We start from the raw sequence: 26,607 nt of genomic DNA, 5'->3' as shown, positions 1-26,607 counted from the left end.
TTTGAGGGCAGGAACCATCATGTAGCTCACCATGTGATCTTACTGTGTGATAGAAACTGGGTTAAATATCGTTATATTATTGAATTCTCACAGATAGTGAGATGGATCTGATTCTTAGTGTCATTTTACATCAGCAAATTGAGGCTGAATAAGGCTAACTAATGGTACAGGACTGTAATGGCTGCATATAAAATGTTTGATCGAGTCTATAAGGACTCAGGCACATTAGCCTAAGTTGCAAATGTTACATTTTGTTTCATTATCCTTAAATTTCTGTCATTGCCCAACCAAATGTTCTTCCTTCTTTATCCCAAGATTTAAAAAATTAATAGGTGTTAATGTCTTTTAATAATCCTACTCATTTTCAAAAAAAATAACTGAATATAAACATAATTTTTTGAAGAAAGAATATAAAGCTATCAACAGGAATAAAGCAGTCATATTTTTTATCTTCTTATACTTCCTTTCTCTCTGTCTCAGAAATATTTTATCAAGACACGTATGCAAGGAGGAAGTTGATTTAAAAAAATGGTAATTGGGAACCTGATAAAATATACTTCAGAGTAATGCTAATCATGTGTGTCAAGATAAAGGAAATTAAGGTAGCTTAAGTTTTCAGTTCTCTTCGGAAAAATCAATTATAAAGCAGTTACGCTGCTGACACTAAACAATAAATCCCTGGATTTAGTTCATAAAAAAAAGCCTTCCACTTTTTGAAGGTTTTTTTTTTTTTAATCCAACAGAAGAAACTCATAACATTGATTTTTTGAGAAAGAAGGGGCTATTTACATCAGGTATCTTGAAATCCAGATACATTCTTGATCTTAGCCTGTATGGATTAGAAATCACTTGCCATCTAGGGAATATGTCTTTATAAAGCTGCCATGGTTTACACTGCTCCTGGCCTTGGTTGAATGCCCTCTTACCTCAAACTCTAATGAAGAATGGCAAACTGGAACCCACCTTGCATTCACTTGGGGTTCAGAATATCGAGTCAAGTTCAAGGCTGGGTGAAATCTCTCTGACAACATGCAGTTACTGAAAATGTAACCCTTAGTCCTGGCTATATATTGTAATTGCCTGGGAAGTTCTGGAGAATGCAGATGCTTGGGCCTGCCCCCAGGAGAATCATACTTATGTATGCTAGAGGGGGGCCAGCAATAACTATTCCATTTCAATTGCAATTAACCTTTATACAGTTGCTGAGATGTTCACAGTCTTGTCACTTTCTAGTTTTGGATGATTAGAATCTTGCTGTCATTCTTTCCCTTTTGTTCTCATAAAACCAATGACACAAAGGTTAAAGCCACTGAGAGGGAAAGTTTTTCAACAAGTGCGGTTCTGCTCATCGCTTTTCAAATGAGCAATTAATAATTCATAACAATTAACTGAGTTATGAGTTTCTCTTTCAATACGTTTCCAAACATGAATAGATTAAATGGTAATTGCCATCAAATTTTATGTTCTATTTCATGTGCCCAATAAAAGTTTATCTTTCGGAACTCACTTTGTATTTCCTTTTGATATATTCATAACCAAATGCAATATACTATATTAAAATATTTATTATTAACCTATCAAATATTAACCACTTTTAAATTATATGGTGAAAGAAAACAAATAGCTACTTGTTTAAGTTTTCATGATTCTCCTTCTTTTAATATGATTTGGATTTGTAGAATACATGCTGGTAAAAACTGATGACATGAGATACTATACGAGTTCTGCCCCTTATATAATTTTTTCCAACGCGTGCGTATGCCCTTGATTTCCCAGCTACCATCATTCTGTGAACACTAAGTCATAAAAACAAATAAGCAAAACACCTGGGCTGTAGAATCAGCCCGTCCTAGGTTAAAATCTACACTGACTATCTCATCCCCTAACTTCTCAAATTTTAATGCAAATATGCATATGAATCACCTGGAAATCTTGTTAAAATGCAGATCAGGAAGTCTGGGGGAGGGCCTGAAATTCTGATTTCTAACAAATTCCCAACTGCTGCTGAGGCTGCTGGCTGAAGGATCGCACTTTTAAGTTGCAAGAATCTAGACGTGCAGGGTACTTTGCCTCTTTGAGCCTCAATTCACTTATCTGTAAAGCGGGGATAACTGCTAATGGGATTTTATACAGATTAAACAAGTCAGGGTAAATGGCTTGGCATAGTTCCCGGCACATGGTGCCTGCCCACTTAATAGTGGCCACTGTCATCATTAGTAAATGCAATAGGGAGAGCTTATTAAAGCCCTGAACAATTTAAAGACTAAACAATTTTCATCTATGACTGAAAAATAAGGGCTAAACTAGAAAACGTCTAAGACTCAAATCATATATAAGATCCTAAGATTAGAGGTTGGAGGAGAGATTCCTGTGACCAGAAAAACAAGCTAGGAAAGTGGTACAGGAGGTCTGTCTTCTCAGATTCCAACTAGAGTGGAGAACCCTCCTTAAACTGTCAGCCCTTAGAGGGAAGGGATCACATTTTCATTGCCTTTGGTGATAAAATTTAGCACAATTCCTGGTGCACAGTTGGGCTTTAATATTTTAAAACTAATGACAGTATGAATAAATGAAGGCATGGATGGGTGAATGAATGACGGCGTGAACAAGTGAATGAATCAAACAATCCTCTAGCCAGCCTGGTTTGCTGGGGAGGAAAATTCAACAGATTTTGCAAGACTCAGTTAAGAAGCCCTTCTATCACCTTGGTTAAATTGAATTTAGTAACCAAAGATGAAATTAAGGGTATAGATTTCCTATAGAGTATGCTACAATTTGACCCCATTTGTTGTATATGAAGGAATATACTGACCATGATTGATTTAACCCATATTAGATGGGCCTTGTCAATAGGTGAAACAGAAACTCCTCCATTCCAAGACTCCGGACAGTCTTGAGTAAAAATGTGACTTCAGAAATTTTAAAGCCTGATATAATCAGACAGAATTCATATGTCATATCTATGTGTCTATACATAGTTTAGCATCCTTGGTGCAAAATCAGTTCCTTTAATTTTTATTTTAATTGGAAAGAAGAAGGGTGTGATATCTCAGTAAAGACCTCATAATATATCCAAATATCTTCCATGTGGGCACTAGTTAAAGCTGGATTGGCAAGATCATTGAAAATGCTGCCACTGTGACATTATATCACTAATAAACTGCCAGATTAATCCTGGTAACAAGCCTTCCTACAAACTCCCAAGCTTTGTCTTTTTGTACTCAAAATCATGCGAACAATGTAGTTGTCTATATTATTGATTTTCATGATAAAGAATACAGATTAACATAAGACTAAGTCCATAGGGTCCAAATACTAATTAAAAAGAGGTCTCAAGGTGATTCTTAAAAATAATTACATCAATATTTCATTATTTTTGTAGTTTTGTCTCTGAGACATACACCCATTTTCCCCAAAGAGTTGTAGCACAGAAGAAACAGCTGCAATACATAATATTAATCCTGCACTTTTGTAGAACATGGGAAAGAATTTTGTGAAAAATACATTTTTAGCAATTGTTTCTGTTTTAAAGCATCCAGCAATGTCTGGATGATCTTGACTGCTATCTATGAGGATGAGTCGGTGACTGAAGTTGGACGTGAAACAGATGAATCGTGTACGGGCCTGAATTTCTGTGTGTATGTGCCTGTTTTCAATGAAATCCAGTCTCATTGGAATTTGCATCGAGATAGTCAACTGTGCTGTATTAATGCATGCCTCTTCTCCCACCTTGCAGCAATGGAAAACTGAAGGTTGACTATAATTTTTAAAAACAGAAAATTTGACAAAGATGAGATGAAGAGCATATAGCCCTTAAGTAAGGATGGTCATGACATAATTCTGTTCCTGGAGGTAGAGCCACATGATCCAGAATGCCCTGGGTTCAGTGGACTCAGTCACACTCAAAAGGGCATTGGGCAGAAAAGGCAGGGGTTTATGGCCCTGACATACACTTTATTTAAAATAATTATCTCTGACATCAAAGCCGATGGTAGAAAAAAAATTCTCAATGGGTTCTGTATGTATTTTTTTCCTGCACCCTCCGTGTTGTAGGTGGTATTATTTCTATAATTCTCCCTTAGTAGAGCTTTTTGCTGATGTTCAAGGTGATGGGTTGTTCCTGTAGAATGCAACAGAATGATTCCTTACACCAACATGAGCAATCCTGATTGTATTATGGCCACCCTGACTTCTCTTTCATTAGTTGCTGATTGTACTAAATTGATGCTAAATTGACTCGGCTGGCTCATAAGCCTTTAAACGGCTGGCACTGACTACGCCTGTGATCTTGTCCTGGAAATTATATGATTGCAGCCTTCATGTTTCTGGAAATCCTAACTTTCTTCTTAAGGTCAATTAGGGCCTGGTAAATATGAATCAGTTAGACCAGCCCCCCGTGATACCCATATCAAGATAGAAGACACACTTTAATGAAATGTGTGCGTTTTTTCTTAATGTCCTCTTCTGTCTCCTGCTTCATACTCTCTCCGCTTTATTAAACAGGTGCTCTGCTTTTTTATTTCTAACTGCTGTGTGAGCTTGAAATAAATCAAACTATGGTCTGCAGGCCAAATGGAGCCTGTCTCCTGTTTACTATGGCCTATGAACTAAGAATGTTTTTTACATTTTTACGTGATTGAAACAGAATCAAAGGGAGAATAATATTTCATGGCGTGTGAAAACATATGAAATTCAAATTTCAGTGTCCATAAACAAAGTCTGATTGGAACATAGACACACGCATTCATTTCAACATCATGTTGGGCTGATTCGGGGCTACAACAGCAGAGGTGAGTAGTTGCAACAGACTGTGTGGCCCAGGAAACCTGAAATAATTGCTATCTGACCCTTCCTAGAAAATGCATGATGACCCCTGGAGTAAATCACCAAAGTCTCTGTCTCCATGTTCGAAGTAAAAATGACAAAATCCTATAAAATGCTGCAGCAAACTCAATTAATAAATATTTGCTAATAACTGGTTTGCCATTTTGGCGGGGGCAGGGATTGCCCTCTTTAAATCTCGGTTTTTCTGTCTACAAAATATGGAAGATAATCTTAACCTCCCTTGTAGAATGAGATAATGCATACGTATTTATGTATTGACACACATAAAATGTACAATAAATAACAACTTTTATTATTTTAAAATAGTTATTACTCCTCAGAAATTGGCCCAAATGCAAGTAGGTCAAACCATTTGTGAGGTTTCAGGATCACAGAATTTCAAACCAGCAAGGAGCCTGAGGATTTCACAGGAGATGCACAGAAAAGGCTGAGGTGTGGAACAAACATTCCTTGGAGAGCTGGTAGCAGTCACACCCAGAATCAGGATCCCTGATTTCATTGTGTTGACTTCTAAAATTTAGTTATCAGGAACCCTAGCTACCCTGGTTTATCTGTGGCTCCTCTACCCCAGAATTCTGTTTGATGGGGGCTGAGGACTGATTTTTCAGTTACATAAAATTTTTTCTCCCACAAATTTCAAGTGGGGCAGCCCTTTTACAATTGGGCTGATTTACACACATAGACATTACCTTTATATACACAGCCTCAGAAGATTTTGAGATTCTCTTTCTCTTTCTCACACACACACACAACACTCACTAGTGGGTAAAGAGTGGCTCAAGGTGAAACTCCATTTATGTATTGTCTAAAGTAAGGAAAAAACTTCATGTATTGTATTTCTTCTTGGCCTCTCGATCATCTCACTATCAGATAGGACCAGGCTGTTGCTTCGAATCTGGAACACTAGTAGATAGAGTTGTACCCGCATTTCTCCATGAGTTTTGGCATTTCACACACCTTTCACTGTTTAACTTGTACAGTGGTGTAAAATTGTAGAGTTTGGGCATTCTTGTCATTTTCAAAATTCTCTTCAAATAAAGGGGGAAAATTCGTATGGATTGCCAAGTAAATATGGAATGTTTCTTATTGAGGTCAGAACTGAGGCCCCACTCTGAGCTGAGCACAGGGTAGCTGAGTAGCAGGCAAACCTCAGAATGTCAGGAAGTGGTCTGGAGTTGCTGTTAGTATACCCACCATTGTATCTGTCTTATGTCAAGCTCTAACAATTCGAGAGTCACAGGTTTTGATTTTGAACATACTTAGGATATGATCCAACTGTGAAGGGAATTCTGAACAAGGCACTCCTTTCAAGCTGCCCCAGCCTTTGCCTCTAATGGTTGCTCCAAATGGAGTCATTAGTAATGTGAAGGGGGACAGCACTTTTCATGGCATGAGGGTAAGCCTTGGCTCCCCTGTTCATGGGTGGCATCAGGTCCCTGATGTACTGGAGATTGGTGGGATTTTTCTCCCAATCCCAAATTAAAGTTATGCTAATAATGGAAGGGAAACAGGACTGGAACTGGAAAGTGATGGCTATTAGCATGACGGACTGCTGTGGCCACGTCCTGCTGAATCAGGAGAAATTTCACAACTGAGAGCAACCCTGGGGTTTGCTCTTCTAGATGACAAAATGAGCCTTTTCTCCCCAGGAGGACTACCAAGCCTATTTGTAATGCCTACAAATTGCCACTTTCTATCTTCTGTCGTCCTAATATTTTCCTTTTTAAATTACCTCAGGGAGGCTCCTACTGGTTCTGTTTAATGAGCACTTCCTTCCCACCCTTAGGAGTTGAACAACAGTAACATCAAGTACCCTTCCAACTATTTACTTTTCATCACTGTTATGTATGTGGTGCTCAGCAAGGGAGATGAGACTGTTGTTCAAGTTGCTAGCAAGGAAATTAAAAACTTGGATTCAGTGATGCCATTCACGTTTAGTGATAGAGATGCAAGAGCCAAAATGAGTGAAATCATATGTTTGGGCCTGCAAATGCGCTGAAGCATCACGGACATCCTTGTTAAGTGACGTGCCACCTGTCAATGGATTCAAAATGTGAGGTCAACTGGTGAAATGTGAATTGGATGTTTTAATGTAACACAGCAAATAGCAGGTCACTGCAACTGGAGGCAATTGAAAAGTTACAAGTTAGGTTCACAGTATTTGTCCAGGGAGGTATAATCTTCATCTCAGTGAAGCAATTGGAAGCATCACCTTAATGATCACAAGTTGACAGGTCTTTAGACGTTAATCTCATACAAAACAAAACAACAATTAAAAAAGAAAATAAAAGAAAGAATCCTGATCTATAGTAGGAGAAAAGTTAGTTTCTAGAAAAAAAGGATTTACCAAGAAGTGAGGATGGAGAACATGGCCAGTGAGAAGCATGAGAATCTACCCATTGGTAAGGAAAGGCAAGAGCACAGAGGACAGCTGAATGGCCAAACTAGTTCTTAATACAACTTGAGGTATCTCATGATGCCTTCCCTTGGCCCACTGACTTGGTCTACTAGAACCAAAAAGCTGGAAAGGTTCTAGAGGTCCTTTCACTCAACTATTCATTCAGGCAGAAACTCTCCCAAAAGCATCACTCACAGGAGCCCATCCAGCTTCTCTCTGAACTCTTCCAGAGTCTGGGGATTTATCATTACCCAAGGCACTCTACTGTATATCCTTAAAACAGCTGGGGAGAATAGTTGTTGGAAAATGCTGAGACCCACCTCTCTCTTTTACCTACTGGTCTCCATTCTATCTTCCTGAACCAACATGTCCACTTGTTACATAAGAGCCCTCTGAACCCTGGTTGACATGTGTCAACCTGCTTCAGCTTGCTTTATGAAAATCCCTTCACCAAAGATGGAACTCTCCTACATCACTATCTGCTGCATTATTATGTGGTCTCCCAGGACTAGACTCTTGACGTGGGCTGCTTGGGGCACATGTCAGAAGGACTATAACTTCTTTTGGTCTTTGTTCAGCCTCAAGTTGTGTTAGCTTCTTTGCTGCTCATGACATACTGCTATCTAGAATTGAGCTTGAATGTGAGCTGAGATTGCCACATCTTTGTGACGTAAGCAACTGTGAACACAACTTTATACCATCCTACATTTTTGCAACTTCTATTTTTTAGCCTTAATTTGCAGCACAGTGTATGGCACACAGTGAGGACTAAATGTTTGTCAAAACCCTGTTGGGAACCCTTGGATAGCCATGTTGGTTATTTTAGAAGTCTTCTATTTTAGGTCATCTATTGGGAACAATTTTTTCTTTTATTTCTTAAAAAAAAAAAGAGCGTGTGTGTGTGTGTGTGTGTGTGTGTGTGTGTGTGTGTTTAATAAGGGTCTAAGATCTTACTCCCGCCCCTCAAGGATATTTTGAATTTTTCTTAAGGCTTGGGACAATGTCCCTTAAAGGTTTTTATTAACATTTCTTCACTTATGTGATACTACCATCTCTGTACTAACCCAGTGGTAATACTAGTTTCCTGACTCCTTTTTCCACTCTTGTCAATGCAAGTCAACAATTAGTAGACCACATCTTTTAACGAATGTCTTGGTATCTGAATTCCCTCATTTTGGAAGATTCCAGAGCATCTAGATTTTCTAATTTGGCTTTGAAAAATATCTGTATCTTCCAAATAGCTGTGTGGTCTATAATACACTTTACAATATCTTTTCTATAAGCTTCTTGGTCTTGACTGAAAAATATTTCACTGTTTCTATCTTCTAATTCATAATGTGAGTCTATACCTTCTCGACCCATGACAATCTTTTCTAACCCTATAACGTATTTTTTCAAGTTAGTTTTATTCTTGCATATCTTTATTCTGAGCATGAGTTACATTCCATCTCCATGATGCCTGCGTATTTATCCTTGGCATTAAAAAGTTGACATTATCAATGATTATTGTGGTAGGCAATGTTGACTGTCTTATCAAAGATGTCTATATCCTAATAACCTGTTCTTTTACATGGCAATAGCAACTTTACAGAGAAATTACATAAGGACCTTGAGGTAGTGAGATTATCCTGGATTATCTGTGTGTGCCCAATCTAATCATGAGTCCTTAAAAGTGGAGATCCTTTCCCAGCTGTGGTCAGAGGAAGATGTAATAATGGAAGAAAGGCAAAGAGAGATAGAAAGTTCTTGGCTTTGAAAGTAGAGGAAGGAGGGCATGAGCAAAGGAATGCAGGTGGCTTCTAGAAGCTAGAAAAGGCAAGGAAAAAGATTTTGCTGCTAGAACCTCCAGAAGGGTACACAACTCTGCCAATAGCTCCATCTTAGCCCAGTGAGATTATTGTTGGACTCCTAAATACAGAACTTTAAGAGATACATTTCTGTTGTTTTGAGCCACTAAGTTTCTGGTAGCTTACTACAGTAGCAGTAGAAAATGAACATAACCATTGTGCTCTCTCTGGGAAGGAAAACATCTAAGCCATAGAGTATTGTTCCCCAACTTTCCCTTATTCTTCTGAGAATAACTGTTGTCTTCTTTTCTTAACTCTGTGGTTTGCCACAGTATTCAGTTTTTACAGTTTTATAAAGGTATTTTTACAATACCCTACTCAAACTTTATTAAAAATCTTCTTGATCAGGCCATTGAGTCTTCTGCTAAACACTCATTTTTCTATTCACAGTAATATATGTACTGATCCCTTCCAAGAACCCATATTCTGATATTGTAGGCCATGATCCAGCCACTGAATCTCAGCCTTCCCCTTGCTATATGTACTAGTTCTTGATTTCCAACATGCTCTGTTATCTTTCAAAATCATAACACTGAACTATGTTACCAAATCTTTGGACTTTAGTCCAAATATTAAGACTATAAGTTCTTTTGAAAGTACCATTAGTATTCATATAAACTAGGTAAAAATGGGAGATACTTGGTAGCTTAATATACACTGCATGATATTCTAATGTGTCTTATATGTCCTCCAGGGAAATGACACACCTTCTCTTCAGCCTCATTGGTTCTATGTGTGGCTATTTCCATTAAATTTTCCAAACCAAAATACCCCCAACCTCCCCTATGTCCATCTCCTTAGAACAAGTGTTTCATTACTTCCCAATACATGTTAACCCTCCGTGTTTTATGTGAAGCATGGAACGTGGTTTCCTTTTGGATGGTTTAACTTTATTCTCTGGGATGTGGTTCATCCCTCTTCACTAACTTCAGAGGGGCACATAAAAAAAACCCTCCTTCTCCTCAACATCTCATTCTTCTATTAGTAACCTCAACACTAATTTAGATTCTGCTTGGTGTCCTTGAAATCTTTTTCTTTCTCCTTTCTCTCCCAGATTGGGTGTGCTCCATGCTGTCTAAAGACCATTCATTCCAATGGTTTTCAAGTGTTTCACCTTTTATGTCAGAGAGAGCAGCTTACATTTATGGAGCACACAATCGGTGGCCCCCTGAGGGAGAAGGTTCACTTATGAACCTAGAGTTCTTCATTTCGCCTGCTGAAGCCATAGCATTGTTTTTGGGGTCAGCTTTGCTCCAATCTCTTAAATCAGCCTTGCTTATCATAAAGGGCTTTTTAGAACTTCCTAAGTCCACAGTTTGGAATTTCAATAGTGGCCCAGCTTGCTGATGTTCTGCACTATCACTGTACAATAACTTTTAAACACAGATTCTTGCCTAGAATTTTGACACATCAACATGTGCTTGGAATTAAATAATAATAATCGAGTGCTTACTATGTACCATAAAGTCCACATTCATTACTTTCCTTGAATTTTCACAATTATCATATGTGTTAGGTCCTAGTATACCCCCATTTTAAGACGAAAAACTGTGCTTAGAGAGTCCAAGTGATTTCCTTTAAGTCTTGCAGGTAGTAGGAGGTGGAGGTGAAATTCAAACCCAGAGCCTAAGTGTGTCTGCTTCCTCCCTGCTCATGGCTACCAGCACCACTGCCAGCCCTATTTACCACTGCTTTCTTCTTGGCATTGGTTTCTTGTTGTCAGGTTAATTACTGCCACTGATAATGTGGCTAACTCAAGGATGGGTTCATCTCAGTAGAACTGTGGGGGGTAGGGTGGGGAGGAGGGTGGAGGGAAGAGAGAAAGACAGAATTGACTTGAGGGACTTATTTTTAGTACATTCATGTGTGTGCAGACACAGAGTGATATGAAAAATATTTGTCAACCTATAATCGCCAACTAATTAGAATGATATCTGTTATATAATACTGGTGCTGGAGGCACCTTACTATGACAGGTATTACCCTAGTAGTTGCTGGATCTTGGGGGTGGTCTGAGAGATCCTGGGGAAGGCACTTAAGGATCCTCATGCCATAGCCATTTATCAACTGACAGCAGAACTTCTATATTTTTATGTAGAATATCAGCCCTATGTGGGTGGGTCTGAGGGAAGGAAAAGATATTTCAGAGTGAGAAAAAGCTATTGCATACTCAAAGGTGTATTTGAAATATGTTAAATTTATATAACAAATCCCATCTCATCCTGTTCCAGTCCTTCCTTTACAGAGCAGCCAGAATAATCTTTCTAAAACGAAATCTGACAACTTCATTCCGCTGCTTAAAACTGTATGATGGATTCCGTGTCTGTCTCCTCCCCAGTGAGAAGAAATTCCTCAGCTTAGTGTTCATGAAGCCATATGATCTGGTCTCTGGTTGCCTTTTCAACATCTTCCCTCCCTCCCAACACATACACACATGCATGCGCGTGCACACACAAACACACACACACACACACACACACACACACACACCCCTCATCCCCCATCACATCAAAACTATTTGGTATTTCTGGAACATAGTGGGTTAGCTCATTCACTTTTGCTCAAGAAATTCCCTCCTGTAAAGCTCCTACTAATCCCTCAGTACTGAATCAAATGTCACTTCTTTGGGAAGCCTTACAATTCCCACCCGGGCTTCACTAAAAGCACACCTATAGGTCTTTCTTAGTTCTGATTATCTTCTTTCATAATCATTGGGTTGAAGGTTAGCCTCTTACCTCAGATTGTGAACTCCATGCCTATATGTCCACAGCAGCTATCTTTCTTCATCCTTGTAGCCTCTACTGTTACCTCAATGCCTAATTCATGGAAGGTACTCAAGAAATACTCAAGAGGATAAAGCATTCGCTTCCATAATCTCATTTATCCATACATACCAAGGATGTGAGATGCTGGAGCTGAGGTACAGAGTTTTCTATATTGCACAGCCTTTATGTGGTAAGGCCACGTGTAATACAGTCTTCCAATTCCAGAAGGGAAAATTTGATGACATTATATCGGTTTATAATACTCCAACAATTAATACAGAAAAATCAAGTTAGGACCTTTTTGGGATATATTTCCCCTAAGGCTAGATTAGTTTTCCTCTCTAATGTCTTTCTCTGATTATATTACAGGAACCCATTCCTCAGGTCCTGTTGCATCAGGAAATTTACATGGATCTTTCTTTTAGAGAAGTGTGTCTTAATTGTAAAGTCTTATGCCTTATGCCTTGAGTCTTGGACCTATTTTGGGTCCTTCCTTTGTCTGTCCCTCCTTCTCTCCTTTTGGCTGCTGGCATTCTCTGGGCCTCCACATCCAGATGTTCCAGAACCAATGACTGTCCGCTGAGTCCTGGCTCCTCATATGGTCCTTGGGATCCACCAAGTCATCCATACCCCTAAGGTGCCTTCTAGGAATCTATAGCATGTACGATTTTTAACCATGGCCTTATGCAGAGCTCACGTGCAGGTGTGCTGCATGACTTCTGACTATTTGTCTTCTAATGCTCCTCTCCAGCATGGCTGGAGATGCTCACCTCCAGCTCCTTGATCCCATATTAACCTTGGCATACTCAATGGCAAATTTCTCAAACTATCACCACAGTTTTCTGCCACCCATGACAATAGGATGGCAGTTAATTTCACTTTGGCTTTACATTACGTAGAAGGGTAGCTTACAGATAAGTATAAATTCAACGAGTGGCTGGTGAAATATTCTGTAAGGCCCTGGACTTAGCTTTAGACAGTTCCTGCATGCTGATATTGTTTTCAAGTGAAAAGTAAGCAAAAACAAAAACAAAAACAAAACAAAACAATCCCAAAAAGGCAGAAAAACAAACAAACAAAAAATGTCTAGAGCTGTGCTGTCCAATATGGTAGACACATGTGGCTATTAGGCCTTGCAATATGGTCAGTCCTAATTGAGATGTTCTGTAAGAATAAAACACACACTTGATTTCAAATACAGTATGGAAAAAACGTATCTTTAATAGTTTTGATGTTGATTTTATGTTGAATGATACTATTTGAGATATTTGGGTTAAATAAAATAAGATGTTAAACTCAGTTTCTTTTTCAATGTGGGTAACAAAACATTTAAAATTCCATATGTGGCTTGCACAATTTTCTATTGGACTGCACTGCTCTAGAGGATTTGCCTGGTGGCTCTTTAATATTAGTAAGCTAAATGTGTATGGATAGACTCACAAGTTAGTGCATAATGAAAAAGCAGAAAAGGTTATGAATGACAGAAGGAAGCTTCTGCTCAGATTTTTAAATTTCTGTTCCCCGAATACACCGACATGCCACCTGCCTGACAAGCTTTTAAGAAGGTCTGATAATCCTCAGAGAAATGAGGCTGAACCAAATGGCATCTGTCTAAGTCTCACTGCATGGTGCCTAACCTCAGAGGCTTAAAATCAATATTGATTTTTTTTCATTATTTTACCCTGGCATTTAAATATCCCTTAGATTTATTACCCTTAGGTTTCTGGTTAAGATTCAGTGATGGGTGTGAGAGCAGGGGTGGTAATAAGTTATGTAGATATCATTTAATTTATGAACTCTGGAGCTTTGAGGTAGCTTTCAGTTCAAGAAATATATTAACCACATCCACATCACCCTTCATTTTGCGGTGAGGATTTCCACGCTGGGTCCCTATTGTGCCACTTAATTTATGGTCTGGCCAGGTACATGGATCTGAGTACAATATTTCAATATAAGTTGCTCCTGCATTCAGAGGAGAAGAAGATGGGCTTCAAAGAAGCTGGCTGGACAGCTGATGGATTGCTCTCTCTCCTATACATAGGCTAGGGCTTTAAGTAGCTTTTAAAGCTTGTCAGTGGCTTGGGTCTTTTTCTGCTCTGAGAAGCTGCACACACCGGCCTGGACAAGCAGATCAGCCATGCTGCAGCAGGCAGAGGGCAGCTCCCAGAGTTACTTACGTTGACAGCCGTAGTGCCAGGAATTTCCCGGCAGACACTCATCACACTTAGGCCCTGTCGTTCCCGTCTTACACTCACAAAATCCTGAGCCATTACAACGATCATGGACTGAGCCCAAAGGGTTACAATAACACTCTGTAGAAACAAGACAACACACAGGCTGGAGACAAGTCTGCATGGCTTATAGGTTATCAACACAGGAGCGTCACTTAAATGCATCGCTTACTTAAAGAAAGATGTCCGCTAATGAAATGCTTTGGCAAATACAGCTATCTCAGGCCCCTTTATTTATTTCCTCAGCCTTCTGTGATGCTGTTTTTATGATATGGGAGGAAATTAACTGAAAACTTCCCAGGAAATAAGACATTATGCTCTTCATGGCTAACAGATCATAATAGAGATTCCATTTGTTAGGGCATTTTTAGATGGTTTAATGAACACCATGAGAAGTTTGTATATCAAGGATAAATCAATATGCCATCAGTGTAAAATCTGTTTTAAATTATTCAAATGGCCTTATCTGTTACACTCAATATTTGAGAACTGCTGAACATTTTTAAAGTGCAATATGAATGCACTTTGTTCACTCAAAGGCATTTTTACTTTATGATATGGGAAAGCACTTTAACTTATTTATATATATACTGTTTGGTATGAGCTTTTAGATACTTTATCTGCTAGGCATGTTAGTATGGTTTTTATGCAGCCTAGATTAACAATCATGAAAGAAAAATAAATTTTGTAATCCCAAGTAAATTTCAACATAGGCATAATTTGAGACATATATTTCATCATAATGTCTCCTGGCAGGACAAAACAACTTTGTCCAATGAAGAGTAAATAGAGTGTTTTCTGGATTCCTCACACACTCTTATACAGGATACTTTTGCTTCTGAAACTCTGTTTAGCTGAAAGGCTGAACCTGAAGTGGGGATTCCTTAGGTTTCCTTTAGTTTGAAAGGTAATAACAGCTAGTTTGCAGCTTTGGGGACTTGGGGGCCAAAGTTTCTTTCCTTGTTATCCCACTGTATAATCTTGGACAAGTCATTATGCCTCTCTGTCTCTCAGTTTCCTTTATACTAAAAGGGTCCTATTAAAAGGTTTTCTGGTTAAAAACCAAGTAAAATCATACCAGCCAACCAACCAACCAACCAACGGAAGCCCTGAGAGCTTTAGCTTAACAGCATCAAGTTTAGTGTTTTAGACTGGCAACAGAGATTCAAGGTTTAACGATATAGAGAGGACTGGACATTTTGTTCTGGTTTTACTACAGGAATCAACTGGAGAATGTCTTCAGAAAATGTGGAAGACCTTACGATTATGATTTATTTCATGTTAGTCAATTTTTGAGTTCTGCATTATGGTGATATAAGCATTGATAAGACTAATAGTGATAGTGACATATGCAGGTAAAAATAAAACTAAATAAACTAAAATGTTCCCTCCTTGCCTGGCTTGGTTTGTATTTAATAATTAGAGTTTTATTTTAAGTCATCATTTTCTATTTTAATGTGTGTACATGGGAGTTGTTTAAAAAGATTTTTTTAAATAGTAATTTTGTATGGCTTTAAAATGTTTTGTGTACATATTTATACTATAAGTCTGTGCCTATACTTATTCAACATTTAATGTTTCTTACTATTTCAAGTGCATAAGTTGACAGTGAGTCACCAGCATTTTGCAAACCAGGGAGTACAGTTATATCTAGCCAACAGGAATCCACACACCAGTCTAGTCATTTAGCCCATAGCAATTATATTAATATAAGGATTTAGATGCAAAGAAAGTAAACAAATTTTTTTTTAAACATGGGACACCTAAACCAGTGATTGTCACAGGAAGGGTGATAAGTGTTATGTTATACAAACAGTAGGGAAAATAAGTGACAAGGAGAGGTTTACCACCTTATGTACAAATAACTTAGTTTTTTAAAGAATACCATGGTCAATGGTAGATATTGGTGATGGCCTTGGAGTATTATATTTTATTACATTAAACCAGGAAGAATATGCAGGACTGTTAGGCTAAAAAATAACATGAAATACTTTGGAGGTTTGATTAAAAAGTTACAGTACAATTGATTTATAGGTATTAGAAGTATCCTGTCTATAGAAGGTACCTCTGACTACCTGATCTTGGGTTTCAAGGGGAATAAAAAGACAATACTTCATAATTTGAGATACGTTTAGTAGCAAATGCTGAACCCTGTGTTTCATTCTGATGTCAAGCTTGTTACCAGAGATTATTAGCAGTGATTACCCAAGGTCACGAACCACATATCCTCTAACTTCCTGCTTAATGCTTGAGTTTATATGAAACAGAAGCATGCAAGGGTGTCATCTTCATGTAATTGCTGCGTAATACAGGGTAATTACATGCATCTTTGGAGACATGGCTGTGCTTGGAATTTGTATGAAAATGGGGAAATTCACCAGTAACCAATAAGCAGCAACCACTGTGGCAACACGGAATAGCCTGCATTTTGTATTTGTCATAATATAAAATGACGCAAATAGTTTACGACACGTACTTCAATGCAGTCTATATATTTTGTCGAGATTTGGCCTGTTCCCTCACAGCCAGTGTGGTGGATTTCATTGTCATTTGTTGAAGAGATGGCAAAATGCCTCTTTTCCCCCTTAAATTTGGAGAAGAGTTAGATGAAGTTCAAATTTTCTGAGATTGGTGCTTAATTCTGTGAAAGTGAATTGGGTAAATATCCATTCATTTTCATTAGTGCTTTCTATACAAAAAGGTATTAAACTCAACTATTTGTGATGTATGCTCTTCAATTTAATTCTCAGTCCTGGCTCGAGCCCTTTGGGGAGCTTAACTGTGGAAAAGAGTGAATAAGTTCATGCTTTCCCTTAGGGCAAACCTTGGCAATAGGGAGCCACAGGCTACCAATGGCCCTCAGAGAGCAAACTCCAGCCTTAGCCTGGTGTGTAGGCAGCTCTTCAAGTGGGAAAGTGGAACCCGTAGCTCTTATAGGACATAGCTTTTATTGTTATTGATTCATTGTACATATATATAGACTAAACACAAAAGATAGACTATAGCATATATCAGCTAGCTACATTTTCCAAAGCATTCTTTACAAACAATTTTACGCCTTAGAAAAAAGGCAGCAATTTAAGGAATTTTGGTATGTGGGGGAATATTATAGCCAATTTTAATGGTACCTAAAAGTTCTCATCTTTGTGTTTACCAATTTACTTGGTTTGGAAAGTATAAAATACTGAATAGAAACATGTTTGCTTCAATAAAATAAAATTCCCCAAAGATTTATAATTTTAACTAACAAACTGTCTAGGAATGGAGATAACAAATGCTCTTGATTTTTTTAGGCAGGAGAAGAAATGTATATTCAGCTTTTTCATATTTCATCACTAGTTGATGTTATTCAAAAGACAAAAGCTAAACAGGCTGCCTTCCTGCCTGTAGATAATCAGAAATAGATTTACAACAGGACTTAAACCTCTTAAAATTAAATAGTAAGTGCAGATTTTATACTTCATAAAATTACTTTAGGACTGGAAAAAGGCCAAAGCTTATAAGAAAGAATACTCTGAGTAAAACACTTTGGGATATTGTTAAGTTACCTGCTATTAGAAATTTTATGGAATAAAATCTTTTCTTTTAAGGCCTTTTTCTCTGATTTGTTTAAAATACTATGAAATTAACACTTTAAAACATGTTAATCTTAGGTATTTTATGAAAATGATTTTTATTCCTGCGTTCCTATTTATTTTACCTTTTCTCTTGTTTCTGTATTTATAGTATGACATTTATATATTTTACAAATGACATTCAGTGAAGTGTAGCTCTGCATTCAAAACTCAGACAGCTACATGTCTTTTGGGTTATTAATAGCCTCAAATCTTTGTAACCCCGATTGTTATAAAGGCCACTGAATTACTGTTCACAAACTCATGGTGGAATTGCTACTGTTATCCAAAAAGCATACCGTTTAAGTAAGAAGTCTGACAAGTTTAGTTTTGCTAATTATGTCAGGGTAGCTGGGAGAAGATGTTCAAGCTCTGAAGTCAGGAAGCTAACTCTTTGCTAAAGCTGTATAATTTGGTTCATTTCACCTTACTTTTCTCAACTAGAAAATAGAGGAAATTATCAGTGGAATACTTACCCCCCCTGGTTTTGTTAATGAGGATTAAGTAAAAACAAAACAAAACAAAACAAAAACAAAAACAAACCATATTTGCAAGTCAGTTCACAGTTTACCAAGTGTTTCCTGGGCATTCCATATGATCCCAGTTTGTTTGACTGGGAGTTCTGAAAGGACTTACCTAAGACATACAGCTATTAAATAGCAAAATGGGACTTGAACCCAGCTCTCCGGTCTCTAAGTCCAGTGATCTCTCCACTAATTCACAAATAATAAATAAGGAGGCACTTGGAAAAATAGAACATACTGTAGATATCAACAGTATTATGTAAACTTGGTCTAACTGAATTCACAACAACTTGTAGACCTAGTTTATGGGATTCTGGGCAAGTAGCCATATGATCTTGATGACCTAATCAGAAGACAATGATCTCAGAATTGCAGATTAGATTTCTTTTTTGATGAAAAAAACCACCTGTCATTTTTCTGCATTTTTAAAAAATTTACATTAGTCTTTATGTGAAAAATTCTATTTTGAAAATTAGTTGCCAATGTATTTACCTACTGGTATGGTAACAGACACACATGTACCTTGACCATTTCAAATATATGCATTTCTTCAAAGTAAATTATGAAGTGAAATTCCATTTATTGTTTCTTATTTTTCCATCAGCTCCCTTTCTTAAAGACTGGTTCCACTGTGCAAAAGGTGGGAGAAATTTTTTGTCTGTGAAAACAGGTTCTTTCTCCAGTTGACCTGAGCAGTAGTCATGGTGGGTAGGGGATAGTGCTCAAGGGAATCCTGTGGACCCAGTTTTTCCTTATTTACCTTGGAAGCTATGAGAATTCATTGCCTATAATACTTCTGAGAAATTGCTTCTGCTTTGGGGGGCTAGGAAAATTAAATAAATGGAATTTCCTTGCTATGGATGGAAAAGTCAGGCAAACTTCTATATTACCAGTTGCTAATGATTTTCAATTCCAATTGGCAATATTTTTAATCAATCAATGTTTGTTGATTACCAGTTATGTGCAAGAGTTTATCCTAATTTCTCATATCTATAATTAAGTGCCATATAATGAGTTTTCATTTTAAAAGTTGAATGTACAACATAAGCCTTTAAGATCAGTTTGATATTACCAGGTTTTAAGATTTCATGCAAAAAAAAAAAGGAAGAAAGAATAATTGATAGAAAATTCTTCATCTTCTAAACAAGATTTCCAGATCATCATATTTAAAGCAACAAAAACATAAGGATTCAGAATATATTCCCCAATTCAACTGGCACAAGAGAATTTTAAGTCTACCACAAGGATGTTTTCTCCATTGAGAAAGTTCATTCTGGCTCAGCCGTGGTTCAAGTTAACAGCCTCTTCACCTTGAATCGCTCCCCATAGCTCGAAAGGCACAGAACAATAGCTGAAATTATAATGGAACTGACCTATGCACACATTCTCATCGTCCAGCTGTGCAGAAGCATTTCTGAAGTAGCCCAGCCTGCATAACTCACAGTGCTGCCCTCTAGTGTTGTGTTTACAGCTCACGCAAATGACTGTATTTAGCAGATCGATATAACTGCATCGATTGGAGTGGCCGAAGCATTCACAATCTTGCAAGGAAGAACAGAAATGTATACAGAGTGTATACAGTAGCAGAGTAATAGCACACTACATGCTTGGATAAAATGAGGAGTGGAGAAAAGATGGCAGAATGGCATTACATCTATGTGATGCAACATGACACATGGCGACCACAGGTGGTTGTGACTGGCATGGAAGTAGCGTCTGTTTCAAGCAGGATAGAAAGGTTGGACATTCAGAACATGACCGAAGAGTGTTAATTCTTGGCATACAATATGAACAGAAGCATTTGCAGGTGTACACCTTTTAAAATTTGGGAAGGCTCGGTCGCCATTGATGCAAAAGTCTAATTTTTGCACACTGAGAACTTTACTGTCTTTACATCACTTCCCCATTTTTTTCTTCACATTTGCACTCTTAAAAAAAAGGGAGGGAAGTATGTGAGCATCTAGGGCCTGAGCCTGCCATCACCCATGACTCCTTTGTTTAGTCTCATTATCATTTATGTTAAGACAGTAGCTCGGTCAGGGTTTCACAGAAATTGTGGCAAATTTAATAGGGATCTGGAGGACTAAACAATTCTCTATTTTTATTCCAAATACTAACAGAAAAGACAGCCTTTGTAAGCCTTTCATCAGGCCAAATATGATGTTTGTTTATGTGTGAGAGAAAATACAAAAAACAGAGAGATGATTTGTATGGGAAAAGTGCTCTGAAGATTTCCTTTTCATTCAAATTTCAAGCTGAGTCCACTACAAAAGAAGGATTAGGTAGCTAGTGATTATACAGTACTCCCAGATTTCCTTTCTTTGTTTTCCCAGAATGTTGGAGATGCCTCTGAGGCTGAGGTCCTGATGGTGAGAAGAACTAGACAAGGAGATGGGGAAAGAGAAGGAGAGCAGGTGGGGAAGGATGGGGAGTGATTACATTTTCTCTTGGTTGCATCTCAGCTAAAGCAAGAAGTTGTTCATCTAATTCAACATTTTTCAAAAAAGTGGTAAAGACAAAGCCTTTACCGGTAGCAATCACCATCAAATCAGATAGAAAAAGAAAAAAAAAAAGACAGGAGAAGTAAGTAGGTGGGGAAGCTAATTTGTCTTCTCAAAATATGGGGGCAGGTGTAGCTGGATATTAATGAGGAAGGTCAACGGTGATACTGCAAAACCTTTATTTAGTTTATCCAAAAATACTCCTCTTTTTAATGTCTGACCTTTATTTTACCTCACTAGGAAGCCAAAGACAGCCACTACTTGAACCCATTCATTCATTCATTCATTCATTCCATATTTTATTGGGTTGATCTACCATGTGCCAGGCATTATGCAAGGGACTGAGTTACTCTTTTGGCTTAGATAAACTTTGGAAGTATCGCATTTGATGAGCAGAGTAACAATGAATAAGCACTGTCAAAATGAATAACGAAGATTAAGGAAGAGAGACTGGATTTTTTTTAAACATGCTGGTACTCATCGGAATGGTGTGGATTTATTTAGTGCAGAGCTGATTGCTATAGCAGAGGGTCAAGGTCCTGAAAGAATAAAATAAAATGTGTATCAAAGCAGAGGAGGACACTGGATATAGTGACTAGTGAAAGATACCAAGATTAGGGTCAGCACTTTGGGGATTCTAGATGCTCAAAAGGGAAGCAAGAAGAAGGGGAGGCTCCTGAAGACAAGCTGGTTCCTTTAGGGGAGGATAGCTCTGTCGTGTGTGTGTGTGTGTGTGTGTGTGTGTGTGTGTGTGTGTGTGCGCGCGCGCGTGCGCGTGCATGTTGGGGGCTGGGATCAGGAGGAAGCAGAGGGAGAAGAGCAGAGTGGGAAGGAGGCCTATGCAGTAGTTAAGGTATGCCATATTAATAATAATAAAACAATAACAACAAAAATAATAGAATTACAGATCACCAAATTAAATTTTCTTAGAAAACAAACATATCACTCCAATACACTATATCTCCCTGAGTTACACCTTGTTTATGCTGGCAATTCTGACTTGCGAGGAAACCTAAAAGGGCTCTAGAGCCTTTCTTGGTTGAGGATTTGGAACAGGGAAAACCTTTCTGGCCTAGAGCCACCCAAGAGTAGTGGTTTCAGGAAGGAGACCCAAGTTCCAAATCTAATTGCTTCCTAAGGACTTCTTCAGAGCTGCCTGGAACTGCTGAGGGATGGGCATCAACAGCCCTGTCCTCTGGCTCTCCCTCCTGGAAGACGTTCCTTGGTGGTTGTTTCTTATATTCCCCATCCCAGGCTGGCCCTTGGTGCACCTAATATAATTTATCCAGCTTTGAAAAAAGCTGGAGCTACAAAGAAGCCCTTGTTGTCAAAAAACTAGTTTTGTGGGTAAGACAAACATATGGTTAGAATAACTAGAAAACAAAAGAGCATGTGCTAAGAAAGTCAAACAGTGACACAAAGTGATCTAAGGAGGAGGCCATTTAACTTGAGGGGAATTAGCAAAAACTACCTTAACACTGGACTTAACAATGGGTCTTCCATGAGGGCAGGTAGGGTTTGTTAGAAAAAAGAAGTTTGGGGGAGAGGGGATGAGCATTTCAGGTGAAAAGGGAATAGAACCTGCAAAGGTATGAAGTTGGGGAAAGTGTAGAGAATAAAGCTAGAGAAGTTTCATAAATCATTTCCTTTGTGGGTATTTGAAGGGTTCTGTAAGATCTGCGCAATGGCAAGAGTACATGCTGAGCTCTATCTGACAAAGTTTTATCCAAGAAATAAAACATATCTATAGATATCCAAGTTCAGCACTTTCAAGACTCAGCCCATGAATCTCCATGGACACATCAAATGTCACACTATCATCTACTATTACTCTGAATTCAATGAGTCGTATACATTTCCACAATGACATTATTTGTTTCTGGGTCTTGTTTGAAGACCGATTTATTAATTTTGGTAGGAGAAGATAAATAATGTAAGTTGCATAATTATATATAGAACCATACCAGCTAAATGCCCAATATTAATAAATTTATTTTAGAAGATAAGTGGATATTTAAATATCTTTTAATCTAGGAAACAGGGTAGCAACTTGATTCTTTTAAGACTTCTAAGATTCTTCTGAGACTTCAATAAAGCTGTCTTCTCTGGCCACGATATATTTGAGAATGTAAAATGACACAAAGATCTTTGAAAATGATTTGAAAAACATGAGAGCAGTGTATAAATGCAAGGCATTTCAAATGTAATTATTAGGCTGCTGTATTATTTTTCAGTATTCTGTTAATCTACCGCTCTTTAGGAACTAGTCTTTCCACACAGGCACAGAATCCTTGAATGATTATTAACGATGTAGTCTGAGTTACATTACCATATTAAGATCCTGTAGGGATGATACTAATAGTTCAACAATTCTTTGATCTCTCAACTCATTGACCTGCCATGTCCTCCTTTCCCTTCTTACAAAGTATGGAGTCCATGGTCCTTCCTTACAGTGACTTCCTTTCATGCACTCTCATCTCCCTTGACCCCGAGTGTCCACCGCAATCAGTCTCCTGGGAAAACCTGATCCTGCTTAAATCCACCTCTCCATCTCTCCATGCCTACACCCCAGCAGCTAAATGTGGCTGGAGTTTTTCTCCAACTATTTTGAAACAAGTGTCATGTTAAGTTTATAACCATAAGTCTCAAAGGGACCTTTAGGGCTGCCAGGAAATCCTTCCTAAAACAGGGGACTTCTGGGTCACCACTTTCTCTTGCTTCTTCTTCTCCACCCATGATTGTTTTTCCCTCTCTTTTCCTCTTGGTCCTTTCTCCTCACAGGTACTCAGGGCTTAGCTCTTGGAACTCTTTGCTCTTTAGGCTCAACCTAGAGCCTAGGGCTCCTTACCCAGTCTCCGGACTTTACACATCATCTAGATGCTGACCTTTCCAAAATAGTTGTTTCAGCCTAGATCAACTCCCCAGTTAGTGAGACTTCCTCCAGACTGACACACTCATCTGCATTCTTAGTCTCCACCTGGACATTTACTAGATATCTCAACTTCAACATGTTCATAACAGAGCTCTTAGGTCAACCTTCCCAAACCTGCTACTCACCCAGGCAGCCCACCCTATCTCAGTAAATGGCAACTCCATTCCTCCAATTGCTTAGCTCAAAATTCCTGATGTTGTTCTTGACATGTCTTTTTTTCCTCATCCCTGACAACCAGTCAATCGGCAGATATTCTTGGCTATGCTTTTAAAATACACTCTAATCTCACCACCTCTTACTCTGTCACCTTGAGTTAAAGGCACTTGGATTATTGCAATGGTCCCCAAACTGCTCTCTTGGCTTCCATGCTAGTGATACCTCCTCTCCACACAGCAGTCAGAGTGACTCTTTCAAAACTTAAATTCAGTCATGACATCCCTTTGTTTACAATCCTAATGGCTTTCCATGCCATTCAGAATAAAACACAGAACTTACATGCATTCATTCCCAATTGATCTGGCCCCTGGCCTCCCTGGTGGCTCACTGCAATCACTTTCCTCCTTGCTCTTGTACAAAGCCTCCATGTTGCTCTGCAAACATGCCAGGGACTTCTCTGGGGCCTTTGCTCTTGCTGTTACCTCTGTGTAGAATCTTCTTCCCCTAGACATCCCTGTGACTTGCTTCCTCACTTTGTGCTTAGGTTTCTGCTCAAAGAAAATTTTGTGACCACTCTCTTTGAAATAACAGCAATGCCTAAACATACTAATTTCCTAATCCTACTTAATTTTTTGTAGAATTTATAGTAACTGGAAAGTATATTTAAAATAATTTTTCCCCCATACTCTGAGTATAAATACATGAGTGTGGACTGTGTTATGTTTACAGATGTAACCAGAGAACTCAAAACATCTGTCACATGCTAGGCACTCAACGAACATTGTCAAATGAACGTATCTGTGAATATGTGACGATTCTAAAGGTGCCCTTTTTTGCAAAACACAGGCAGACACAAGAGGAAAGTTATGCTTAAATTCATGCCTCCCCCATTTGAATTCCATCAGAGTCTGGCTACATCCCATATACCCAAGAGTTTAGAAAAACAACAGCCACACCAACAAGGTGTAACTGAGTTACTGATTATTTTAGCTGAGGGTTGTCTACCCGTCTATGCAGATCATTTTGGGAAGAAAAAAAGGAGACTTGTAAAAACTTCTATGGTTTTATGTAGTTTTTCAATCTCAGATTACACTGTAGATGATTTTTCATTGCTGCTGTGTAGACGAGCTAGTGGGGTCATCTAGAACACATGGCCATGGTGTGCACGGAACCGCTGGCAGTACATATTTCCTGAGAATCACCTCATACCAGGGAACAACATGAGCCAGTCCTGCAGAGTCTAGGGTGGTTTCTCAGCCTTGGCACTATTTCCACGTTGGGCCAAATAATTCTTTGTTTTCCTATATGTTGTAGGCTATTTAGAAGCATCCCTGGCCTCTACCTACTGGATGCAGTAGCAACCCCCGAGTTGTGACAACCAAAAGTCCCCTGTGGGGTAAAATCCCCCATATGAATAGGTGAGCTCATATGAAACAGTTATGATAAGATACTACAATACTTAGCAATTGGCTAGTTAAGACCAATTAAAGCTAGGGATACTTTAGAAGGAGTATTTTAGAAGGAGTGGTTGGTCTAGATCAGGAACGACCCAACCCTCTTAAGTAAAGGTTCTTTCTGACTGACACTGGCTGGAGAAGGGCTGGGCAAGGAGGAGTTGCCAGAAGCAAGAGGTTGGAGAGAAAGAGAATGGAAGAAAAAGAATGTTAGAATAGGAGGGGTTAAACTTCCCGTGGGTGTCTTCTTTCTTACTGTTTGCCATGTTGCCTTGCATCATATGTTACATGGCCTATGTAAATATAAGATCAAGTCCTCTGAATATGGCACAGGTCATTTTTCTTTTTGGCCAAATTAGGAAAGCTGATGAAAATTCATTAAAAAAGAAACAAAACAGATTTGGGGAAAAGAGTTTAGATAGAAAGTAAAGGAATGAGAACTCTCAAAAAGTATTTTCCTCTCACTACATTAATAGAGTCACCATGCCTCTGAGGGGCCTCCTCCAGGGGTGGCAGTGAAGTGGCTGTAGCATTTTGCTGGTCCTTACCCCACCCCTCCCCTATTTTGCAACCTTATGTAGCTTTTGAAGCTACATACATCATTTGATGACGATATGGATTTTTTTAAATGATAAGTCATTAGGTGGCTTCTTCCTGCCTCTGGAGATGTGTTTGAACCTCATTAGTGCTATGACCCCAGGAAACTGGAGATTCAATGATGCAGGGTGAAATTCCAGGTCAAGAGGCCCCTTGTATTTCCAGTGTACTTGACGGGACATAAGAGAAATGAAATCTATGAAAGTCCCTAATGCTTCTCTGTTTCCTCCGCTTCCTTGGTTTCTTTGTGTGGATTTGCATTTTGGAGATAAAGAAAGATCTTCCCCCTGTGGCCTTAAGATGGGCACACTTGCCCAGATAGGCTTGATACCCTATGACGCTGTGGCCGGTCTGTTCCAAAGAACTTAGTTCCCCCAAATTCAAATACATTTGTATTCCCCTCAAAAGGGCACCATTAATGCTTGATATGTAAAAAGCACATTGTGAGGAAAGTTTAAGACATGGTTTGAATACCATCCATTTCCCCTTTCCCATCTTTGGCCCAGTTTCATCTTTTTCTCTTTACGTCACAGAAGGACCAACTCAACATTAATTAAAATCTGGAAAATGATCTGACTCTATTCAATAAGGAATAAATAAGCTATTATGGTCATTTTCATCAAGTGGGTCAAACTGAATTTTGACTTTGTTAATAAACAGATTTCTTTATAAGAGGTGTTTCATGAAAAAACAAAGAACAAAAAAAAAACCCCACAAACCAAAAAACATGACATAAGCCCAAC

General features: G+C 38.5%; 1 protein-coding gene across 5 annotated transcripts in view; it reads right to left on the bottom strand.

Annotated features, from left to right (window-relative positions):
* The window catches only part of NTNG1 (netrin G1), a 339,296-nt gene that overhangs the window by 31,265 nt on the left and 281,424 nt on the right, over positions 1-26,607 (bottom strand). The window contains exons 6-7 of one of the 5 annotated variants that reach the window (XM_043575715.1): positions 19,598-19,765; positions 14,033-14,167 (exon numbers count right to left, since the gene is read on the bottom strand). The exons of the other annotated variants lie outside the window; for them this stretch is intronic. Of the exons in view, the coding sequence (XP_043431650.1) occupies positions 14,033-14,167; positions 19,598-19,765 (303 nt within the window). The remainder of the gene's footprint in view (positions 1-14,032; positions 14,168-19,597; positions 19,766-26,607) is intronic. 5 annotated transcript variants of the gene reach the window in all.

Source organism: Prionailurus bengalensis, chromosome C1 (genome assembly GCF_016509475.1).
Source record: "Prionailurus bengalensis isolate Pbe53 chromosome C1, Fcat_Pben_1.1_paternal_pri, whole genome shotgun sequence".
NCBI lineage: Eukaryota > Metazoa > Chordata > Mammalia > Carnivora > Felidae > Prionailurus > Prionailurus bengalensis.
This window is presented reverse-complemented; position numbering and strand designations above follow the sequence as displayed.